The following is a 22866-nucleotide window of genomic DNA, read 5'->3' on the forward strand; positions in this document are numbered from 1 at the left end:
ATTGACCTAGTTTGTTCTGCCTGCAGAGTGTTTTTGGACTGGAACTTAGCACAATCATCATCAGAGAGACTTCATCCAGAACCTGATGAGAGCAGATGCAGATTCCCACAGCCAAACATTAGGCAGAGAAAGGGGAGTTCTGCTCAGGAGGAGGAGGATAAGGAAGAGTAAGAGGAAGAAGAGGAGGAAGGAGGAAGGATCAGGGAAATCAAAGGGGTCAGGGATACCACAAGAACACAATCCATAGTATCAACTGACCGGGACTTATGGCTGATGGCAGAGATCAGGGAGCCTGTAGGGGTCTGACCAGAACTAGGTCCTCTGCGTATTTGTTATGGCTGACTAGCTTGGTGTTTTTGTAGGATTCCTAACATTGGAGCGATAGCTGTCTCTGACTCTTTTGTCTGCTTGTGGGACCTTTCTCTTCCTACTGGGTTACCTTGTTCAGCCTTGAGATGATGGTATGCGCCTCGTCTTATTGTAGGTTGTTATATTGTGTTTGGTTGTTGTCCCTGGGAAGCCTGTTCTTTTCTGAGGAGAGGTGAAAGAAATGGTAGATCTGGGAGAGAAAGGAGGTGAGGGGTGAGATGTGGGGAGGGGAGGGATGGGAAACAGCTCTCAGGATGTAATATATATGGGGAATAATAATAATAAAGATTAGCTATGTCATCTGGCTGTGTGAAGGCCACCAGTCTGCAGTCACTGAATCAGGTTATAGAAATATGGTCCTTTATGATGAATTATGTCTTCTGGTCAGCTAGTGAATCATGTAGTAAACTTCTTTCTCATCACTGCCTGCTTTGTGCAGGGGTCATGTTAATCTCAGTGTTGTTCCAAGTTTCAAGAAGCATTGCTAAAGTTAAGTTTGGAATATGGCAGTCTTTAAAGTTATATTGGAAAACAAGGTAGCTTTCGCCTTGTCTTGGTAAGAAGATCCAAGAGAGAACAAAAGTTTATTTTAGAAAAATATGATTAACCAACTTTTTAGAGACATTTTAAAGTTACTTACCATAGCCTGATTCTTAGGTCCAGAAAACAATGTTGAAAAGTGTGGACCATGAGAAACACAAGTAAATCTTCTTTATTAGAATATGCACTCAAAGCACAGACCAAGAACAAGACAAAGAAGTGACTCACCAAAGGCAAAAGGGTGCCCTCTACAACATGTAAAGCCCTGCTGACAATTCCCATTCAAGTTCTCTCATTCATTCAGACTTAGAGACTTCTAGTTCTTATTGGCCAATTGTGTGCACTCAAGGGTAAGCAACTGTAGGTCAGTTTGGCTATCAGGTAAGACCCACTTCCAGGAGGCTGGCCTCAACCCTCTCTGTGTGAAGAGGGCTGTTGTATAATCACCAAGGATACATGGGTTTATGTTTGGATTTGTTGTAGAGAGCAAAGCATGTCAGCTATCTGCAGGATCTTCATCAGTGACAGTTCTGCTTGGTAGTAGTTCTCAACTAACTAATCGACTGCCTCTTCAGTTACCACTGGCTCTCCCTGGACTGAGCTTAGGTGTGCTGTGGACTCCATCAGGAAAATCTCTATCTTCAGGTTCTTCCAGAGGCCCACGGTTCTCCCTTTCAGGAATTAATCTCTTCATAAGCATCTTTTTAACATGAAACTGTAGAATGGGTTATTTTAATTCCTTGGTTATTATATTTCCCTTTACCCTCAGGATAATAATAAAGTCACTGAGGACAGAAGGCACTGTCTTTTCCAGTATCATTGATTCCTGCCATATCTTGACATTTCTGATTTGAAAAAGTGTCTAAGCTGGAACCTCAACCTTCAAGTTAGTTTGACTTATTTCCTGAGTACGGAAGAGAACATTCAGTTTGAATAGAGGGAAAGAGCTATAGCATGTCATTCAGTGGTTGCCTTCTGTCATCTACCCATGGAGTTATTTTTCATTGGGCTATGGGCAATGACAGGCCAGCTTCCTACAACAGAGTAAGATGTGTACTTGCTGGGTACATGTAGTTGAGTTCTGTGACAGATCTCTGGGGGATTCAGGGGGCTGGAAAGTCTGATTATCCATAAAATTTAAAGGACAACTTATCCCAATATACAAAGTGTATTTGCTTAATGATAGGGATATGTTCTTAGAAACACATCATTGGGCAGTTTCCTGTCTGAACACCAGTATGTACTTAAACAAACTGAACACCAGTTATCTGAACACCAGTATGTACTTAAACAAACCTAGAAAGTACAGCCCACTAATACAGTGGCTGTAGGGTATATAGAGTTGAATACCTGCTCTTTCAGTTGACTGACATGTCATTATGTAGAGTTAGTAGAGGCAGTGAAACTATCAAGGATTAGAGCAGGAGCCTGGGCATGTAGCAGCAACCTTTCCCAGTCCTACGCGTCCCAGTATAGAAGGCCACTCTTAACTATCTGGAAAGAAAGCATGTTTTGAAGGAAGCCATGACCAATGGTGCAAAAAGAGGGGTCTTCTCCAAGACATCACAACTGTCCCAAGTGAACTTTGCTTCTCAAGTTCTCAACTGTCCACATTTGCTTTCAAAAAACCTTGACACCTGCTCTGATTTGGGGATTCCTTCACATTATAGTCAGAAAATTACAAATGACCCAGAATGACTTTTCAGGACCTAATAAGTGGACTTTTCCCCTTTCCATAGTAGGTGTGAAGACCAGAGCTTATGTGATACATTACTATAGGTGTGACTTTAAACCTGATAAGTAAAACTAATAATAAAAGAATAACAAACATTTGGTTCTAAAGGCAATGTCAAGATATATTAGCCTAAAACACCTGGTTTCTACTTGTTTTTCACCCCTGCCATTTTTCTGCATGTGACAATCAACCAGAAAGGAAATATGATCCAAATGTGAGCTGATTTCTGGCCAACCTAGATCCTTGGGTACTCTCTGGAGGCCTGTGGTAGCTGATGTTTTTCCTCTCCTTCCAGGCCTAGTGTGCCTCAGTACCTTAATTGTCTCCGGAAGGACTGCAAGGCTGCTCAATCATTTGTATGTGCAACATTTCAGATTAAAACAGAGACACTTTTAGACAAATGAAAACACATTTTATTTACAATTCTGTACACTGTGTACACATAAAAATATACAAAACCAAGATAGAAAATACCCACATGTTAAAATGTGTATAAATACTTTTAAAATGCGCTTCTTGGAAAACCTCAAGCCATTAATTAGTTTAGAGAGAACACATTTTGTTTTAAAAATTATACCAAAAAATTCCCAAAGCCTTTAAAAAAGTTCACTGGTCTCCAGTACAAAGATTCCACAAGTATTTATCTAGAGCAAAACATGGTGTGCACTGTAAACTTAGGTTTTAATGCTACTGTTGCACTTATTTTATTGAAGTCTATTTTCCAGAGAATCAACAAATGTTTCTTCCCTTAATCTTGTAAAAGCCATGGGCAATCAACAAACTCTTCAAAACTCAGAGCTCTACCAGGCTTCTGACTGAGTACTACACTAGGGTAATGGTTCTGACAATGGTGGCTTTCAATGTTTGGGTCATTGTTTTTTTAATGTGGCCAAGATATGTAGAGTATGAGCATGCATGCTGAGAGCAGAACACTGGTTTCATTTTTAGCAGAAGGACAAATAAAATATTTGTTTCCTTCTCTTAAAATATTATTAGTGTTTTAATAACTAAAATAAAATTTATTGTAAATCTTTTATCATAAAGATGAAAGAAAAAGATAATACAAAACCAACCATGTATGTAGATAAGTATATATACATATATATACAATTATATAACCATCTACATGTATACTTTTATGCTAAGGATAGGAACTCTATCAGCAGCTTTAATTTGTTAAAGTCACTACCCTAATCCTGTAGAGAATATGCTGAGTTTCTTTTCTTGTTGAATGCTTCATTCATTTAACAAAGCAAGAACTAGAACTTGTATTTCATTTTCTTCAGCTGCTAGAGAAATGGTGCTCATTCACCAAGAATCTAAACAAAGCTCAAATGACAGAAGTGCAGAAAAAAAAAATCTCACAATGGAATTGTCCAGATATAACGAGTGAGCTGAAATACAGGCATGTTTTACCTTCCTATTCATGTTTAATAAGCTGCCTTGAACAGTCATGTAGCCATGGGTAGCATTCGACTATTGGAAAGTCGAACTGAAATGAACAGCATGATGGAACAGGTATGGAGACTACCGTACAGGTGTTCTAAGAAAATCTTGTAAAACTTAATCAAGTCACGAATGCACACCAAAGCCTTTTATCCTACCATAATTCATGGAAGACTGATTTCATTTGATGCAATCAAACAGTGCCCAATTAATCCAAAAGACATGAGTATGGTCAGCTGGCAACAGGCTGCGCTCTTTTCCAGCAGATGCACTAGATAAGCATGGCAGAGTAAACCAGGCCCTTTGACATTCACTTCTGCAAACATTTCTGAAACCACTGCAGCACTACTTTTATTCAGAAAGTCCAGGTTGACTGGCTGAGAGTCCAAGAGGTTAAGATACAAGTGAAGTGCCACTTCTGAAGCAAAGCACCTTGAACTCAGAGACCAGGTAGACAACAGAGACAAGGGAACTCAGATGTACTCTAGGCCCTAACTTGCCCACTAAAGCATACCTTATACGCTTGCATGCAACTTTTATTTAATCCCCACTTATCCTTCCAGAGTCTGACAAAGAAATAGCTCTGTGAGGATGTGGTGGGCTGAGCCACAGGGGCCAAGCCCTGTTACTCTGTGCATCTGTGGTGGGGGCATCTTCATTATACATTATCTCCTGCGTCTTGTGAGCAGTTGAAGACACAGTTAGAGAGAATCTGTAAGTGGCTAAATTGTCATTCTTGGGCCACTCTACAGTCTTTGTTATAGGAACAAGAGGAGAAGGAGGAGGAGGAGGAGGAGGAGGAGGAGGAGGAGGAGGAGGAGGAGGAGGAGGAGGAGGAGGAGGAGGAGGAGGAAACAGTGGTATTTTCTTGCAACACGAAGAAATGTGACATCTGTCAGTCCTGAGGGTGGGACGAGCAGCACCTGGTGGCATCTGGCGGCACCATGAGGTTCTAACCAGAGTCCCTTCACAGAAGAAGTCACATAGTTCTGCAAGAGCCAGAGCCAGTGATAAATGAGGTGGGAGGGTGGTTAGTGTTGCTATTCCATAGGTTCATTTACGGTTACCAAATGTGGTGTGGAAGTACTTGCAAATGTCTGGCAAAATCCGGCCACTTGGGATTCATTTAACTAGCACAAGAGGTGACCATTGCATTAGCCATTGGTTTGTGACATTTGCAAGAGGCTAAGCTATTTAAACTTTAAATACAAGAGTGACTAGCCAACAGTATATTAATATGATCACCACATTTTCTGAATGTTTAACAGACTCTCAAGAATCATAATGAATTTGAAGTTAATTAAATTTCCTTTATGCTCTGCAGTCTCCTTGTAACCCCGTAAATCTGAGAGCAGCCCTTTAAAAGTCCATGTGTGGCAACAGTGCTGTTTAACAACCTTTGAAGTGTTTTGTGGGGCTTTTGAACTTGAATATTTACACTGACCTTAATAAGTTATTCTCTAACTAAATTCTCATGCCCCCAAAGAGGACTGTCTAGGATAATAAGTATGCCTATAAGTGAATTCCCTTCAAGCCCATAAAAGGAAACTTAATGGTTGTGAGCATTTAAAATGGCAACCCTGGAAGATCTAGAAAGCTTCAAGGACTACAGGTTGAAAATATGCGTAACCCATCAGTCTGCATCCTCTAGTTACAGAGATGATTAGACATGCCAATATGGTGACAAGGCCAAACTTTCCTGAGATTACATGGTTGGACCAGGCTGAACAGAAGATGATAGTTGTGGAGCTGAGAATGGGCTGTCAGCGGATGCTGTCATTTATTTATACTTTTAAATTAAAAAAAAAAACTGTTTAAATGTTTAAAAACTGAAAGCCTGACCCCTCTCTCTTCACTGCTGTAGCAAGCCACTGGGGACATCTGCAGTCCTGCTTCAACTCTGCAGGGGATAATAACCAAACAGAAGCTAGTAGTCTCAGAAAACCAGTCTTCCTTAGGAAGTAATCCTTAGAATGTTCTGGAACAAACTCAACATGAAACATTTCTTCTCCCACAAAACCTTGATACTCACACATTTTTCAAGGGGTGGAGCTTGCCTTTAATTAAAATGTTATTGTCAAGGTTTTAACTATACCACTGAGAGTTTCTTTGGATTGGTATTGAAATAACAGCCTTGCCTGTTTAATTACAGAATTCTAACATGATTCTTTTCCACTATTTTCATAAAAAAACAAGCAAACAAAAACTCCAGACAAAAGGATGTATTAGTGATAGAAGCCTAGTTTTAAAATCTGAATACAGCTATCCACTGGGAAAAACACTTTCTCCTGTCTGTGCATCAGTCACACATGTATTCACTTTGTTCAAAAACCAATCTGTGTCTCCATTGCATTCTTAACGTAAAATGTGAGTGGATTCCTAGATATTCATGAATAGAACTGGGGAACACTCAGAGCACATGAGGGTTGTTTCTAATCCTTGAGAAAAGCCTACAGCAATTTCATATAGAATTGGCAGAAAGGGGTGTGTCCTGTGCAGCTCAGAACGGGTACTTCAAAACCATCCTTTGTAGTTTAGGAGGAACAAGGATGCAGAAATGCAGGGATACTGTAAGTGTTCTACATGTCCCTGGCTATGTGAGAGCTACAGGGTGTTCTTGAAGGCCAGAAGCATGAAGTGAAAGAACAAGGCAGGGAAACCTGACAGCCACAGCCCTGCAGGACCACCTGTACTGCCACCTGTGTATGCCAGCTGCTGCTGGGTGAAAGATGCGTCAGGGAGACAAAGGAGCTGTTCCTTGCTGCCAGCAGAAGTTTGGTTTTGGCTTCTTGAATTACTTGGTTTGGATGAGTTGTAGCTGTAGCGTACCCTGGTTCTCAGTTGTAACATCCAGAGAGTGCTGGGAAGCAAAGCTGCAAAGCTGTGGTTGAAAATCATGTTAATGTTAAACACATCTGAGTGAGAATTCAGACATTCACCACAAAACCCAGGCTTCTTAATGAAGAATGCAAGTACAAGTAATATGCTAGCTGTAGGACCTCAACTTGGATATTTCTAGATGGAAACAGTATCATCAGTAGTATCATTCAAACCTGTGGTTGGAACCAACTGTACCACAGAGTGTCCCTGTTGTAGAGGTTAACATGTTTAGAGGTATCATGTTCATGGCTACACATCTGTTTCTTTCTGTGTATCCTGTTTTTGCTTATTTCTTGTGTGGTTTTAAAGTTCCATTTCTATATTCATGGCAGTAGTAGTTACCCAAATGGCTTGCACTAGAAAGAATTCTCCCGTCCACTAAGTTGCAGTTAAAGACGACACATTGTCTAAATCTATCTTCAAGTATTCTTTTGTGACTTTGAGGACGACAGCAGTCCCTTATTGCACATCAGTTCCCAAGAGTTCGATTTTATGAGTGTGTATTGTTGGGGTTGATTACTGGGCACCGCAGGGCCTGGAAGCCTGGCAGGACCACCTTGCCCTTATGATGCAAATCTTCTTGAGAGCCTGTGTTCAGGCGTTGCACCAGGAGCTTTTCGTAGAGCAGTGGGTGGTATGCCCCCAGGGTGCAGGCTGCATCGTAGTACAGCTCGTGGTAGTGGCAAAGCTCTGTTTGCCGGACAGAAGGGATGTACTCATACACATGCACCTCTCTGCACATGGACATCATGATGAGGATCCCTGACAAAGAAGGAAACGAAAATACAGTGAGAAACTCCAACAAAGGGGAAAGGGGGAGAGTTCCTGGAGCTGTGCAGAGTGACGTAGATGACTGCAGTGAGATACACATTCTTTACTTCCGGAGTGTTGCAGTTTCCGTATGGAGAGTGGCTGATGGGGGAGTGAGTATATAAATGGAGAACACTGCAAGCATCCACTCACTTGTTCAGTTTGTACTGCAGACCGAAAACACATACAAAGACAAAACTGGATGGAAGGGCACCTTGCTCCAGTGTGACGGACAATGGCCAGTTTACTCTCTTATGCTACAGTCAACAAATGTATCTCCCATGCACTGCTACGTTCTGAAGAAACGAATGTTATAAAAATCTGATTATGAAAGTTTATTACAAATTGAATAGAAACCATACTTCAGATGGTTAATCTTACAGTGAAACAGCCCTATACAATGGCATCAAGGTGTAGATTTTAAGATTTATATTAACAGAATTGTGTTTTGTAGTCATATGTGAGGGAATTCACTAATAGCCAGTGAATACTTTGGAGCAGGAGGATTCCTTGGGCCCAGGATTTTGAAACAAACTCATACAGTACAGGAGTGTAGTGAGTGAAAATCCAGTCTGGGTTATAACAATGATGAATAAGTTATAATTCTCATGAAAGCTCTCATTATTGAAGCTGTTTTCAATTTTAAATGTTTCCAGTGGACAGCTACAAAATCATTAAGTGATACTGCTCTCCATTCAAGCTCATTTTTCTTTTCTTTCTTTTTCTTTCCATCTTTTTTCTTTTACCTTTTTTTAAAATTTCTGTACCACCATCACAAAGTTTTGAGACAGGGCCTCAATATGTAGCCCACGTTGACCTTTAACCTGAGATCTTCCTGCCTCAGCTGATGAAATTCTGGAATTAAGAGTGTGAATCTAAGTCTGGTTAACTTGAAAAGTATACTTAATACATTATCTGAAAGTGATATTCTTATGTAGTATGAACAAAGCATAAAGTCATGCTGCTTCTGTTCCATCTAACTTGTTCTGCAGAGGACTGTCATAGTTTCCAAGAAATTAATCAAATTTTAAAGAAATTAATCACAGCAATCTAAAACCAAGGCTAGAAGGATGGAGCGTTTGCCTAGCATAGGGAAAGCCTGAGTTTGACCCCAGGACCAGAAAACAAAACTAATCCCAAATCAAAGAAATTCTGTGTGAGTGCTGCTGAGGTGAGGTGTGAAGGAACTCCTTTTGCCAAGAGGGATCTGGAAGTTGAGGCTGAAATGGTTTCCTTGTATGCAAGGTGTAGAGGGGAACAGAAGGGGTGCTGCTCCAGGGACTGTCCTGAAACTCTGTGCTGAGAATGCTATACCACAGCAGGGTATTGTGGTACCTCACTCAGAGAGTCTGTAAAGAGCTATGTCAAAACTCTGCAAACTGGTCAGTTCGTTTCCTTAACTGTCCATGTTTATGAGAGCTCTCGCTTTGGTCACAGCACACACATTAACTAGGTGGCAGCTCTGCCCTAGGCCATCCTCAAGTAACTGATGTCAGTAAGGTCAATGAAGAATAAGGTGTTGGCACCCACTTCATGACCTTAGGGCACCTATCCATCAGAGTATGCAACAAATACAACACTAGTCTCTCCATTTTGGTGGCAGTAATGATTCTGGGAAGATTTGCTCTCCATGGGTAAAGTCACCAATAAGGGATTATCTCCTTAGAGGCTGAAGTGTGTCCTCTGGGATCATGCTTTGAATGCCTGTTCCACTGCATGTGTTGCTGTTTGGGGAGTCCATGGAATCTGTAAGATGTGGGGTTTTCCTGGTAGATGGAGGTCAGTAGGGACAGGTCTTTTTTTATAATCAGTCCTTGGTTGGGTGCCTGCTCTGCTTCATAGTCTATGGCCACATGAAGACTAAGCATCACATCTATCTGTCACCATGAACATCATGACTTACTTCATGATGCCTTTCCCACTATGATGGAATGGTGAGGCTGAGGAAATTCTTTCTCCCTTGTTTCTGTCAGGTGCTACAGTGGTACAGTAAGAACTACTGCAGACATTGGTATGGGGGTAGGAAAGCTATCCACCTACAGAGAACTAAATTCTTGGTTTTTTTTAATTATATGGGTGCAGATGAATTCACTGCAAATGAATCCTTCCCAGCTTCCAAGTCTATGGAGCTGGAATGGTGGAATTTTCTAGTATAGCTATGATTTTACCTGTGCATCAGTTACTTTCTGCCTGTTACCAAGCATGCACATGTCGTGCTGGCATGTTAGTTCATCAGTGATTAACACCCAATCCGCACCATATTCTAGGGTTCTATATTTATGGAATATTTAGAATAGTTTTCTTAATATTTCTAGTTAATTTATTTATGGATTTAACTAGAAATATTCAGAAAAAAAATCAAGTGTGTGTTGAGCATATACAGGCCTATTTTGTTATCATCCCTACAGGATACAGTATAAGGGTCATTTATATAGCATTTCCATTACATTAACAGTTATAAGAAATCTAGACATGGTAAAAATACGTGGAGAAGTACAGATTTCATGCAAATAACATACAGTTTTATATCCAGGACTTGAGTTCCTGTGTTTTGGTGGCAATGGTATCCTGTAAACTCTTCTACAGATATTAGGGACATTTTGTTGTGGCTTCATATAAGAGCACCTTATAGCCCATCAGCTAGTCAACACTCTACGGACCTTTTAAAATTTGTGTGTGTGTGTGTGTGTGTGTGTGTGTGTGTGTGTAGGTTTATACATGTGATTTCAGGTGCTTGCAGAGGCTAGAGACATTGAAATCCCTGGAGCTGGAGTTACAGGAGGTTGTGAGCTTTCAGATGTGAGAGCTAGGAATCAGAGGTGGGTCCTTTGGAAGAGCAGCACACATGTGATGGTCAAACATGTACACGGGTCCAGCTGGGTACTTCTGTCACAGCGGTCTGTGGATCATGCTTTAAGGCTTAAGCTGGTCTAAGATACAAATCCTTGAAAAAAAAATGGCCATGAAGGGTCCCTGAGCTCTCCTGGTTAAAAAAAGGGGGGGGGGCAATTTTTTTTTTTGGCATTTAGACTAGAATTGAATTATTTCAGCCAAGTAGGAATGACTATAGATACTCTCTGTGGACAGTCCTGCTGTTGTTTTGGTCAGGAAGAGATTAAACAGCCTACTTTTGCTAGTGAGTATTCTGGAGAAAACTTCATTCTTGTGAGTTGGCTGCTACATTTTAATTCCTATCTCTATTAAACATAGAGTAAATATTTTGTTCCAAGCATAAGCAAAAAGATATGCTTTCAATATAGTAAGCTTTACAGTTATAGTATTTTCTTATATAACTTCTTTGTATCTTAAAAAGTTCAAGACCCCAGAGACATAAAAGCTGGTCAGTTGTTCAAAACTGGCCAAACTAAAGCTCGATGGAGCTTATGCCAGTGTGGGATCTGCCCTGAGTTACCTGCACAATTCCTTTTGAAGTCTGTCTATCAGACAGAGATTTCCCATCTCATTTTGCATTCTCATGTGAACTTGTAGCTTCCTGGAACTATGAAACTAGCTCAGAGTGTGCTAAAATTCAAATAATAATCAGTATGCCCACAGTGTGTGTGGCAGTCAGCTGAAGTATGGATGTCATAACTGGTGTGGAAGTACCTTCAAAGAGAAAGAAATAACTAATAGTTCACCTACACATGAAAGGAAGCCTGGGAGACATAATGTCCCAAAGAAAGAGATTATTCCTTAATAATTTAATTATAAATCACTGCAAGTAACTATTTGGCAGATATACAATTTGTATTTTAACTTTCCTAAAGCCATTGTGAATTCATAAGTTTAGATTCCAGGCTCTGCTTAAGACAAATACTAAAAATCATTCTAATGTATTTAAATTTATACATAACCTCCCTAAGTAGTAGTACACAGCAATAAACAAAACCTGAAGAATATTCTTTGTTATAGTTTGCAGATGAAACTAGTGAGACATCAATGATGGAAGACAGCTCTGCGTGGCTCAGAGAATATGCATGGGGACAGGGCATGTGGGATTAGGGACTGTAGAGAGGCAGGAAGAACTGAAGGACAAAGTCTTTTGAATGCTGTTAGAGATAACTTCAATTAATATCCAAATTTATAAGGGTAGGTACCATGCAAATCATTAGAGCCTTAGAGAAATGCTTTGAAACAAGCTAAGGAATGCATCCTTACATGAACAGATGGGACTAAACCCATTTTTAGGATGAGTTGGGAAAGTGTTCCAATATTATGCTGAGAAAAATATTTGGTTTTTCACTGGAGAACCTCTTGGGCAATGCTGTGACAACTTAAAGATCTACACACGGTGTCAGAGCAACGGCACTTGGATCTCTTTTCCTCTGACTTACTGTAATAAGCTACAGGGACAGAGCATCTCACACAACTCTATAGCTGATGAGTCAAACGGGAACTCACAGGGTATGGCACACAGTTTCACTGCATCACAGCAAAGAATACAAGTAAAATCAGCAAAAGAGAAACTCAGGGAATGCTGGACACAAACTCCGGTTTCCTTTTTCTAGGAAGTCACATAGGATACTCTCCTCTCTCCAGCAGTGAGTGTGACATCTGCTGAGGACTGGAGGCATTTCCCTAAAATTCCTGTTGAGATCCTCGCTCTCATTTTGGTGGTGACAGAGTAATTTGCTTAGCATATTACAAAGGTTTGGTCTTTAATGAGTGACTTTTAACATGCAATATGTCATGTGCATACTAAACAAAGAAAGAAGGGAGCCCTCTCCAAGAAATGAACTAGCCAGAACCCTGCTCTTGAACTTCTGCCTTTCAGAACTATGGCAGAGATACTTTCTGATGCTTAGGGCACAGAGACTGTGTTATTTCTGTTACAAGCTGAGGTGACTAAGGTAGTACCGCCCCTGGAATCCTAACCAGGGACACATTTTTGATGCTTAGCATTCAGGGATTCATCAGGAGTGGGTCATCACAGGGCTCTGCTTCAGATGTTCCAAAATTTCAATTCTCCAAAGGGAAAGCAAGTGTTACCCATGACCAACACAGGCCCACGCTCAGTGATCCACATTCTAGGAGGGGAGGGTAGAAGCCCACTCTAAACCCAAGCTGCAGCCAAGTGCCGGCCGCACAAGCAGGTCTGGGAATGGGCAGCCACACGTCCCTGCTCAGTTTTTGTGTGCAGGTAACATAGATATTAAATTCAAGTATCATTTCATAACCATTTCCTTCCAACAGACGGCCATAAGAAATTCATATCTGGTTTTGCAACTGTTTAGATTTCATTTTTGATTTCTTCTATTTCTTCTGATGATTACCCGAATGTAAAAAAAAAAAAAAAAAGCTTAAAAAATCAAAACAAAAAAACAAAACCCAAGTTCCCTAGGTTGGTTAAGTACAACAAAATTCCGTAGCTACTAACTTTTAAAAATTTATTAAAGACTGTTTCTGTTAAATAATCTTATTTACCAACTATGAAAGTCCAGCTGCTTTTATCACTCACAGAAATCTTATTGCTTCAACTTGGAACTGAACTTTGAAAGACTGACAAGCATGTAAATGTTTTCGATAGATTTTCCCAAGCTAATCAAATGGGTATGTGACTAGCTACTTAAAATTGTTACATAAAATTCAACTCTTTTTTTATACAGCCAAATTTTTTTTATATAACTCTTTATGAGTGATTCATTTGAACAAAAAAAATTAGTATACTTTAGGAAGTAAGGGCTCAAGATGTTTCAATTTGCCAAATGTGTGATTTTTAATATTGTACGCAGCAATGAAATTATCAAAACAATTAAAAATCATTTCAATTGGTCTTAATTAAATAGCATGTTATATGTCTCAGCATGATATGCAGATGGATACTGATTTGCTTTGAAAGCTGAACCAAAGTCAAAGTTGAACCCAGGTTCATGTTCTATCAAGCTGTGACTGAATGAGGCGCTCGTGGACATGTACACATGCATGGCACACTGTGGGAGTCAGGCAGCCTCAGGGCCATGCATTTATTCACGTGACAGAGTGTGGGAGTCAGAAGTCTCATGGGCATGCCTATATGTGGTGGACTCCACGCAGGAAAGTGGGCAAGTGAGCTTCCTGGCGATGGATCACCGTTTTGCACAGCTGCCATGTATGTGCATCTGTGGAGGAACATCTCCATCAGAGAGGCTTCATATCCAGATTGCTTTTGCTGCTTCGGTACCGTCTCATGTTTGTCATTGCTACATTCCTCACATATGTGGTATGGTGTGAGTGGCTTTGGGAGACCCTCACTGCCTATAGTCTGATGTGACTGCTTCTTGGGAGACAGCCCACTCATTTGGGCAATTTTTCTGCAGATTAACATGAAGATGAACTTTCATAAAATAGTTCTGTTTAGATCAGTCAATGATTTTTACAGAGTACCTGATTTGACTTAAATAGTTTTAGAAAGTTAGGGTAAGATGTTTTTGTATATGGTTCTGATGTAGAAATCTTGAGGAACAATTTAAAGTTCAGAAAGGCACTCTTTTAATAGGTGAGTTAGGGCGCTTTTAAGGTTAGGGAGCAAGAATAGCCCTGGATGACATCACTCTCCCAGAACATGGGCTGCTGATCAAGATGATTAATTTCTTACTCCCATTTTTGCCCTCTGTTTCCTGATATGATTTAATAAAAATTGTTAATGAGTAGTTGTTCACCTTGAAGATTTAAAGTAGAAAATGTCTGATTGTTTTTTTTTAGATAAAAGTTTAGATTTGTGATTTATTTAAGATTATTTTTCAAGACTGGGTTTCTCTGTGTAGCTTTGGCTGGCCTGGATTTGCTCTGTAGACCACACTGGCCTCGAACTCACAGAGATCCATCTTTCTCTGCCTCCCTGAGTGCTGGGATTACAGACATGTGCCACTGTGCCTGGCTTCTTTTAATTTTTATACAATCAGTTTTTAAGATAAACAGTAAAATGATTGGTTCTTGCTTTGTAACCACAAATTTCAGTCTGCTAGTAAAGAGAAACTGAAAAATTACCTGGCTTGCTTATACTTTGTTAGTCTATGACAAGTTGCTTAGTAACAAATGTATGTGGGTTCTTGGGAATAATTTGTTTTTCACATTTGTATTTCACCCATAATACGTGAAACATTTGATCACGGGAGGGTATTGGGAAACATGATTTTTTTTCTACGTATGCTTATTGTATATAGAAAAATAGAATATAACCACATGATTTTTGTACTGCTTAGAAGATTTTAGTTGGATGTATAAGCACTGGGAGAAAAAATAAAATTGTTGGAGCTCATTCTTTGGAGTTGGCTTCATCCACCAAACGTATCTATATTTACATGTAGTTGTGGGAGATTGTTGGAACTTGCTTGTTGGAGCTTGTCCAGCTTCAACCATCTAGTTACAATCAGTTCTGGCCTAGAGAATCAAGATTTGTACCCTCAGAAATTTTCTGGGTGATTAGTCACCGACTCTATAATGCCCCTCCTCATTTTATCCAATACCCTTGGATATTGAAGCTGACCTTCAACATATATGCATTATACAATGTAGAAAAGTCAGGCAGCCTTGTGGGCATGCATCCATGGGTGGTATACTGTGGGACTCAGGTCACTACTTAGTAAGGAGCAGAATCTGACTCAACAAAAATTAGTTACTCAGGTAACTACTTAGTAAGGAGTAGAATCTGACTCAACAAAAATTATGCTGCTTTCACCTGGAAGAACGTTTACCATTGGCATATTCTTAGTATAAATATCTTTTCAAATAGAAAAACGAGGCTACTGATATGAAGTCACAAATTGATAATTAACAGCAAAAAAAAATTCAGTTTAAGTCACTTTTAATTAACACTTGTTCATTAGAAATTTTGGAGTATGTCCAACAGAATAAGGCAGACAGTCTAAATGGTGGAGGGTGAAAAGGCTTGGGTACTGCACTGAAACACGCCAGGCTACTGGAAATCTTGCAGCTGTTTTTTTTTTTTTTTTGAGTCTTTTCATATATTTGATCATGAAAGGGAACACTTAAGGTATACTTCTGATTTCAGCAAAAGAATTAGAGGCTTTTAAAGTGAACAATAGAATATATCTGCAATTGAAAGTTGCTGGAAACATGAACGTATGTAATAAGACAATAATTTAAGATACATCTACCACATCAAAGAATATAATGAGCAATAATATTCAAAAGCCTAATTTTTAGTTCATTTATATTATGGCACTTGATTCATTGTTTATAGAAAAATGCAAAAAGTTATGATATATTTTATACCATCACCAATAAGGACTTAATTGGCTTGTTATTTTGAATTGTTCTCAGTTTAATAGTATATTGGAAAACTGAATCCTAAAGTGTGATATAAACTGGAAAAGGAAGTTGTTAAGCATGCAATTCTTGTTTACCTATTAAATAGTCTGAAATTTTAGTGTTTGCATCTGTCAATTTTAGAAGTATTACAGTATCATCAGTAGATGTTGCCTTTGAAGAAATGGGTGGAATGTTAGTGGTTTATATATTTAAAACTTGGCAGTAAAACATGACAAGCCAGCTCAGTGTCTGGTGTGTTAAACTGCTGGCCATAATTACCTACTAAGATTTGGGAGGCTGGCCTTTTCTAGATTGCTTACACACTAGCAGTGAATGAGCTAGGCTTTATGACTCTCACTGAGTTCATTCATTCTCCGTAGAAGTAGTTATGGGCAAGATAGATGCTGTAGGAATCCAAGAAAAGCATTGTCTATTCAGACAGGCTGTAGCAGAATTAATGACTTCACTGCATCAGGTTCTAAGATGCAATCACTATTATCTAACTAGGGATGAAAATGCTAAAAGATTAAAACACCATTCAAAGAAACAGGTCATTCTTTTTGGCCATCTAAGTGGTTCTACTGTATCTGCTTAATAACATTGTGTAGCTAAGCAGGTGTTCAAGTCCCCTTATTGCTTGTATGGGGAGTTTGTACTCATACTATATCTCCAGAGTGTCTTCTACTGTACCCTGTGGACAGATGCAAACTTTGATTAAAAATCCAACTAGGTGACTGTTGGAAATGAGTATGTATGCTTACAGTGGTCATCTAACCATAAGTCTTTGACTTAAGAAAATAGCTTAATGGAAATCAAAATTATGTCACACATAGAATAAATTTGTAATATCTATTAGTACATGGTTAGAGCAATGGCTCATTGACATAATTAGTCCATGAAATCAAGTACTCTGGGAGAATAAAGATACTCAATAATAAAAAGAAAAAACAGACATAAAGATTAGCACTCGTATTAAGGCTGAATAAAACAACCTAGTAGAAGAGAAAGGTCCCATGAGTAGCCAAATGAGTCAGAGACACCCTCATTCCCACTGTTAGGAGTCCAACAAAAATCCTAAGCTAAAGAACACAGCATGCATGCAGAGGGCCTGGAGCAGACCCATGCAGGCTCTGTGCTTGCTGTTTCAGTCTCCGTGAGCCCTTATAAGGCTTGCTTAGTTAATACTGTAAGGCAAGGTTTTCTGGTGTCTTCAATACCTCTGGATCCTATGACCCTTCCTCCACCATGCCTAGTCTTATCGCATCTTATTATGCTGAGTTTGGCTGATATCACTGGGAGGCCTGCTCTTTTCTGAAGCTCCAGAAACAGAGGAACAGTGGATGGCGATGGAGGAGTGGAGGGAAGAGTGACTGCAGTCAGGGCATATAATAATAATAAATAAATAAAATAAAAATAGACAAGAATTTTTGCATGTAACTAAGTTTATGGCCTTTGGAACATCAAAGGAAATGAAAGGCTACTTCCACCTTGACTAGACCTTTAAAGAGGGAACATCTGTTTCTGTTTGGGAATATGGCATTATTTCATCTCAAACAAATCTTTAGAGGAGGCTCTGCAGAATTACACCTAAGAACTGTTACTATTAAGTAGTTACTGTTCTTAGTCCTATAAAAACTTCACTATAAAGACTTTGTTTTATGAATAAAAATGGGGTTTAGAGCTAGTAAGTTATATCCCTGGCCTCTGTAGAATTCAAGATATTAACCACAAAGTGACACAGGAGGAGGTGAGGATCCTGCAAGAAACACACAATTCACTGATGGATGGCCCAGAAGTTGAGAGACCTATGTCCCACCTGCTCAGTCTTCCAGCAAGTGTTGAGCATGTGCTGGGTCTGTGGGAGCCCACTTGGGGGAACAACTGTTACTCTAAGATGTGGATATTATAGAGACATAAACTAGGATAAAATAAAATCAGAAAAGTAGTGCTGGGAATGGTGAAAAGAATTATTTGATATTTTTAAAAGTTTAAACATTTAGTTAATAATGTTATTTACCTCCTTTTATGAAATCTGAAACATTATAAAAGATTCTTTAAAATTAAAAAAAAAAGCTGCTTTACACCTGTAGTTTCAGCACTCAGGATTCTCAATCAAGAGAATCTCCATGTTTGAGGTCATCCTGGACCACATATCAAGACCTTGACCCCAAACTGTTGCCAAGCAAAGCTAATGAAGCCAGTAAGTACTGTTCTCTTTTGGTGTGGCAAAAGTATTGGGCTAATATCTGTGTGAAAACAGTATCTCCAGGCTTCTTTTGACTTGCATACTCATGAAATGGATTTTTGAAAAATAAAAGTGGTTTGGCATCAGTGAGACAATTTAATGGATAAAAGCACCTGGCATGAAGGCTGATAGGCTTGATTCCCAGGACACACATGTTGGAAGGACAGAACCAACACAGGGAAATTATCCTTTGACCTTAATGTGTGGTGTGGGATATGCATATATACAGACACATACATTTTTCTTTTTTTAAATTCAATTTATATCTCAGTCCATAGGCCCCTCCCTACTCTCCTCCCAGTCCCTCCTTTCCTTCCATATCCCCTCTCTCATATTCTTCAGAACAGGGGCGCCTCCCTACACAGACACCCCAGCTCATCTATTCACATGAAGACAGAGTTTGTCTTTCTCTCTAGTGGGCCTGTATGGAAGTCCCATCAGGGGGAACTGATCAAAAAGCAGGCAATATAGTCCATGTCAGAGATATCCCATACCTCTCCTAACTAAAGGGCCCACATGCAGCCTAAGATGTCCATCAGGCTTATTTTCTTGAGGTCTGTGCATTGTAGCATCTCTATCCTGTATTATATGACTAAAATCCGCTTTTAAGTGAGTATATACCAAGTGTTTCTTTCTGGCTCTGGGTTACCTCATTCAGAATGACCTTTTCTATTTATTTGCAAATTTCATGATATCCTTGTTTTTAATGGATGAGCAGTCTTCCAATGTGTAAATGTACCACAATTTTGTATCCATTCTTCAGTTGAGGGACATCCAGGTTGATTCCAGTTTCTGGCTATTACAAATAGAGCCACTATGAACATGGTTGAGCAAACATCCTTGTTGTTGGTGGAACATCTTTTAAGTGTGTGCCCAGGAGTAGTATAGCTGGGTCTTAAGAGCGGCTATTCCCAGTTTTCTGAGAAAGCACCAGGTTGATTTTCAAAGTGGTTGTAGCAGTTTGTATGCCCACCAGCAATGGAGGAATGTTCCCCTTTCTCTACATTTTTGCTAGCATGTGCTGTCACTTGAATTTTTGATCTTGGGCATTCTGACAGGTGTAAGATGGGATCTCAGAGTCATTTTGATTGGCATTTTCCTGATGACTAAAGATGTAGAGTATTTCTATAAGTGCTTCTCCACCGTTCAAGATTCCTGAGAATTCTCTGTTTAGCTTTGTATCCCATGTTTAATTGGATTATTTTGTTTGTTGGTATTTAATTTCTTGAGTTCTTTATATATTCTGGATATTAAACCTTTGTTGGGTGTAGGATTGATGAAGATCTTTTCCCAATCTGTAGATTGCTCATTTGTTCTATTGATAGTGTCCTTTGCTTTACAGAAGCTTTTTAGTTTCAAGAGGTCCCATGTATTAATTGTAGATCTTAGAGCTTGAGCTATTACTGTTCTGTTCAGGAAGTTGTTTCCTGTGCCAATGAGGTCAAAGCTCTTACCCACTTTCTCATATAGCAGATACAGTATATCTGGTTTTATACTGAGGTCTTTGATACATTTGGACTTGAGTTTTATGCAGGGTGATAAATATGGATCTATTTGCATTTTTCTACATGTAGACATTCAGTTAGACCAGCTCCATTTGTTGAAGATGCTATCTTTTTCCCCATTGTATGGTTTTGGCTCCTTTGTAAAAAATCAGGTATGCATAGGTGTGTGGGCTTATTTCTAGGTCTTTGATTCCATTCCATTGATGAATCAGCCTATTTCTATGCCAGCACCATGCAGTTTTTATTCCTATTTCTCTGTAGTAATGCTTGAGTTCAGATATGGAGATACCTCCAGAAATTCTATTATTGTATGGGATTGTTTTAGCTATTCTGAGTTTTTGTTTTTCCATAAGGAGTTTAGGCTTGTTCTTTCAAGGTCTGCGAAAAATTGTGTTGGTATTTTGATGCGGACTGCATCGAATTTGAATCTGTGGATTACCTTTGGTAAGATGGGCATTTTTACTATGTTAATCCTACTGATCCATGAGCATGAGGTATCTTTACATCTTCTGGTATCCTCTTCAGTTTCTTTCTTCATAGACTTGAAGTTCTTGTCATACATGTTTTTGACTTCCTTGGTTAGAGTTACTCTTAGATACTTTATATTATTTGTGGCTATTGTGAAGGATGTGGTTTCCCTAATTTCTTCTTCAGACCATTTTTCACTTGTATATAGGAGAGCTACTGATTTTCCGTTTTATTTAATCTTGTATCCATCCACTTTGCTGAAGGAGTTTATCAGCTGCAGTAGTTCTCTGGTGGAATTTTTGGGGTCACTTATGTATACTATCATACCATTTACAAATAGTAATACTTTAACTTTTTCCTTTCCAATTTGTATCCTTTTGGTCTCCTTTACCTCTCTTATTGCTACAGTTAGAACTTCTAGTACTATATTGAAGAGATATAGTAAGAGTGGGCAGCCTTGTCTTGTTCCTGATTTTAGCAGGAATGCTTTAAGTTTCTCTCAATTTAACTTGATGTTGGCTAGCAGCTTGCTGTATATAGCCTTTATTATGTTTATGTATAGGCCTTTCATCCTGGATCTCTCCAAGACTTTTATAATGAAGGAGTGTAGGATTTTGTCAAAGGCTTTTTCTGCATCTAATGATCTAATGATCTTGTGATTTTTTTTTCAATTTGTTTATATGGTGGATTACATTGATGAATTTTCTTATGTTGAACCATCCTTGCATCCCTGTGATGAAGCCTACTTTGTCATGGTGGATGATGTGTTTGATGTGTTCTTGAATTCAGTTTGCAAGCATCTTATTGAGTATTTTTGCATCAATGTTCAAAAGGGAGATTGGACTGAAGTTTTCTTTCTTTGTTGAGTGTTTGTATGGTTTAGGTATCTGGGTAACTGGCTTCATAGAATGAGTTTGTCAGTGCTCCTTCTCTTTCTATTTTCTGAAATAGTTTGAGGAGTATTCGTGTTAGCTCTCATTTGAAAGTCTGGTAGAATGCCATGCTAAAACAATCTGTCCTGGACCTCTTTTGGTTGGGAGACTTTTGATGGATGCTTCTATTTCCTTAGGGATTACAGGGCTGTTTAAACTGCTTATCTGCTCTTGATTCAACTTTGATAAGTGAAATCACACACAAAAATTTTAAAAGTCAGGTTTTATGATTTTAAGTAATGACCATGTCAGCACCTCAGAATAGAGCCAGAATCATTTAGAAATGTTTTGAAAGGTATTTTTCAGCTATTAATATGGAATTTGAGTTAATTTTAATGTTATAATGCAATAAATATGCATATTTTAAATAATGTTTAAAAATATTTTGATAGGCAAGCTTTCTAATTTGTAGCATGGATCTGATGTTTAAAATGCAGAAAACCTAATTTTAAGCTACATATATAGAATTTTAGAGGAATAACAACATTATAGTTATGAGTTTAATAAGTATCTTTCTATATTAATAAATACAAAGAAAGTATAGTTTAATTCATTTAATATAAATATGTATTTATGTTAATTATTATTCTTTACACATGTCCTCTAGTTAACTTATTATTTAAAGATTTATTATTTTATCTATATGTACGTGTGTTTGCTGTGTGAATTTTTGTGCATTGCATGAATGCAGGAGCCTGTGCAGGCCAGAAACAGGGATCAGATATCCTGGAAGCAGAGTTACGGAGTTACATGAGTGTTCTGAAAATGAAGCCCATCTCCTCGGGGACACAGGTACTCTTAAATGCTGAGCTATCTGTCCAGCTCCTAATCATTATTTTAAAAGAATAATAAATCATTAGCTTTAACAAACTCTACTGGCATGAACTACAAGACCCCAGAAGTGATAATTTCCCAACCCTGAGATATGGAGAAGAGGCTGTAGAGTGCTTTCTTAAGTAATTAAAGAAGCTGCATTGTTCCCAACAATACAATAATGTGCTCAGTTGTAAACGAAGCACTTTTGTTCATATGTGATTCTATTGGAAAAGCAGATTATGATAATATGTAGATTCTAAAGCATGGAGGAAAAGGCTAAATCCCTTGCTGGTTTCAAATCCCAAAGCTGACACAGCTCTGGGCACACTTGGCTGCCGGCACCTGAGCAGCTCTTCCGGGCATCTCTTCCCTCAACACTTTGCAGTTGTTGAACTACATGACTCCCGCTGTGTCAACCCACCCAATAGATTCTCCTTTGTAATGTACATACATTCTATTGCATCTCTGTTCTTTCTGGGAATCCTGAACATTTTCTATCATCTGTGGATCCTATATGTTTTATAAACACATAAAACAGCATATATGAAAGCAAAAGAGAGATCAGGGGAAAGACAGAGACAAGCCATAGACAAGGACAGGGGGATTAATTGGAGGGGGGATGTAGGAGTGTGATCAAAACACAACAGACTTAATTAAAATTCTCTGAACAATACAAATTTAGTAAGATATGTTTATATTTAAACTTTCTTTTTTTCCAAGAACATAAGACTAGAATGCAGTTAATATCTAGTAGGTCCAGAGTGTAAGATTTAATTCTACACCGTTTCAAGAGATAAAAATACATGTCATATTTTGTAAAATCTTATCTTATTTAAGTAAATATAAATAAAAGTAAATTTTCCTCTTGTG

At 38.8% G+C, this 22866-nt stretch overlaps 1 protein-coding gene across 4 annotated transcripts in view; it reads right to left on the bottom strand.

The window, feature by feature from the left end:
* Window positions 1-3040: 3040 nt before the first annotated feature.
* St6gal2 (ST6 beta-galactoside alpha-2,6-sialyltransferase 2) overlaps window positions 3041-22866 on the bottom strand; it is an 85717-nt gene continuing 65891 nt past the window's right edge. For all 4 annotated transcript variants that reach the window (XM_021656997.2, XM_021656999.2, XM_021656998.2 and 1 more), the window contains exon 6: window positions 3041-7732. In XM_021656997.2, coding sequence (XP_021512672.1) covers window positions 7461-7732 — 272 coding nt within the window. In that variant the 3' untranslated portion in view covers window positions 3041-7460. The remainder of the gene's footprint in view (window positions 7733-22866) is intronic.

Source organism: Meriones unguiculatus, chromosome 16 (assembly GCF_030254825.1).
Source record: "Meriones unguiculatus strain TT.TT164.6M chromosome 16, Bangor_MerUng_6.1, whole genome shotgun sequence".
Lineage (NCBI taxonomy): Eukaryota > Metazoa > Chordata > Mammalia > Rodentia > Muridae > Meriones > Meriones unguiculatus.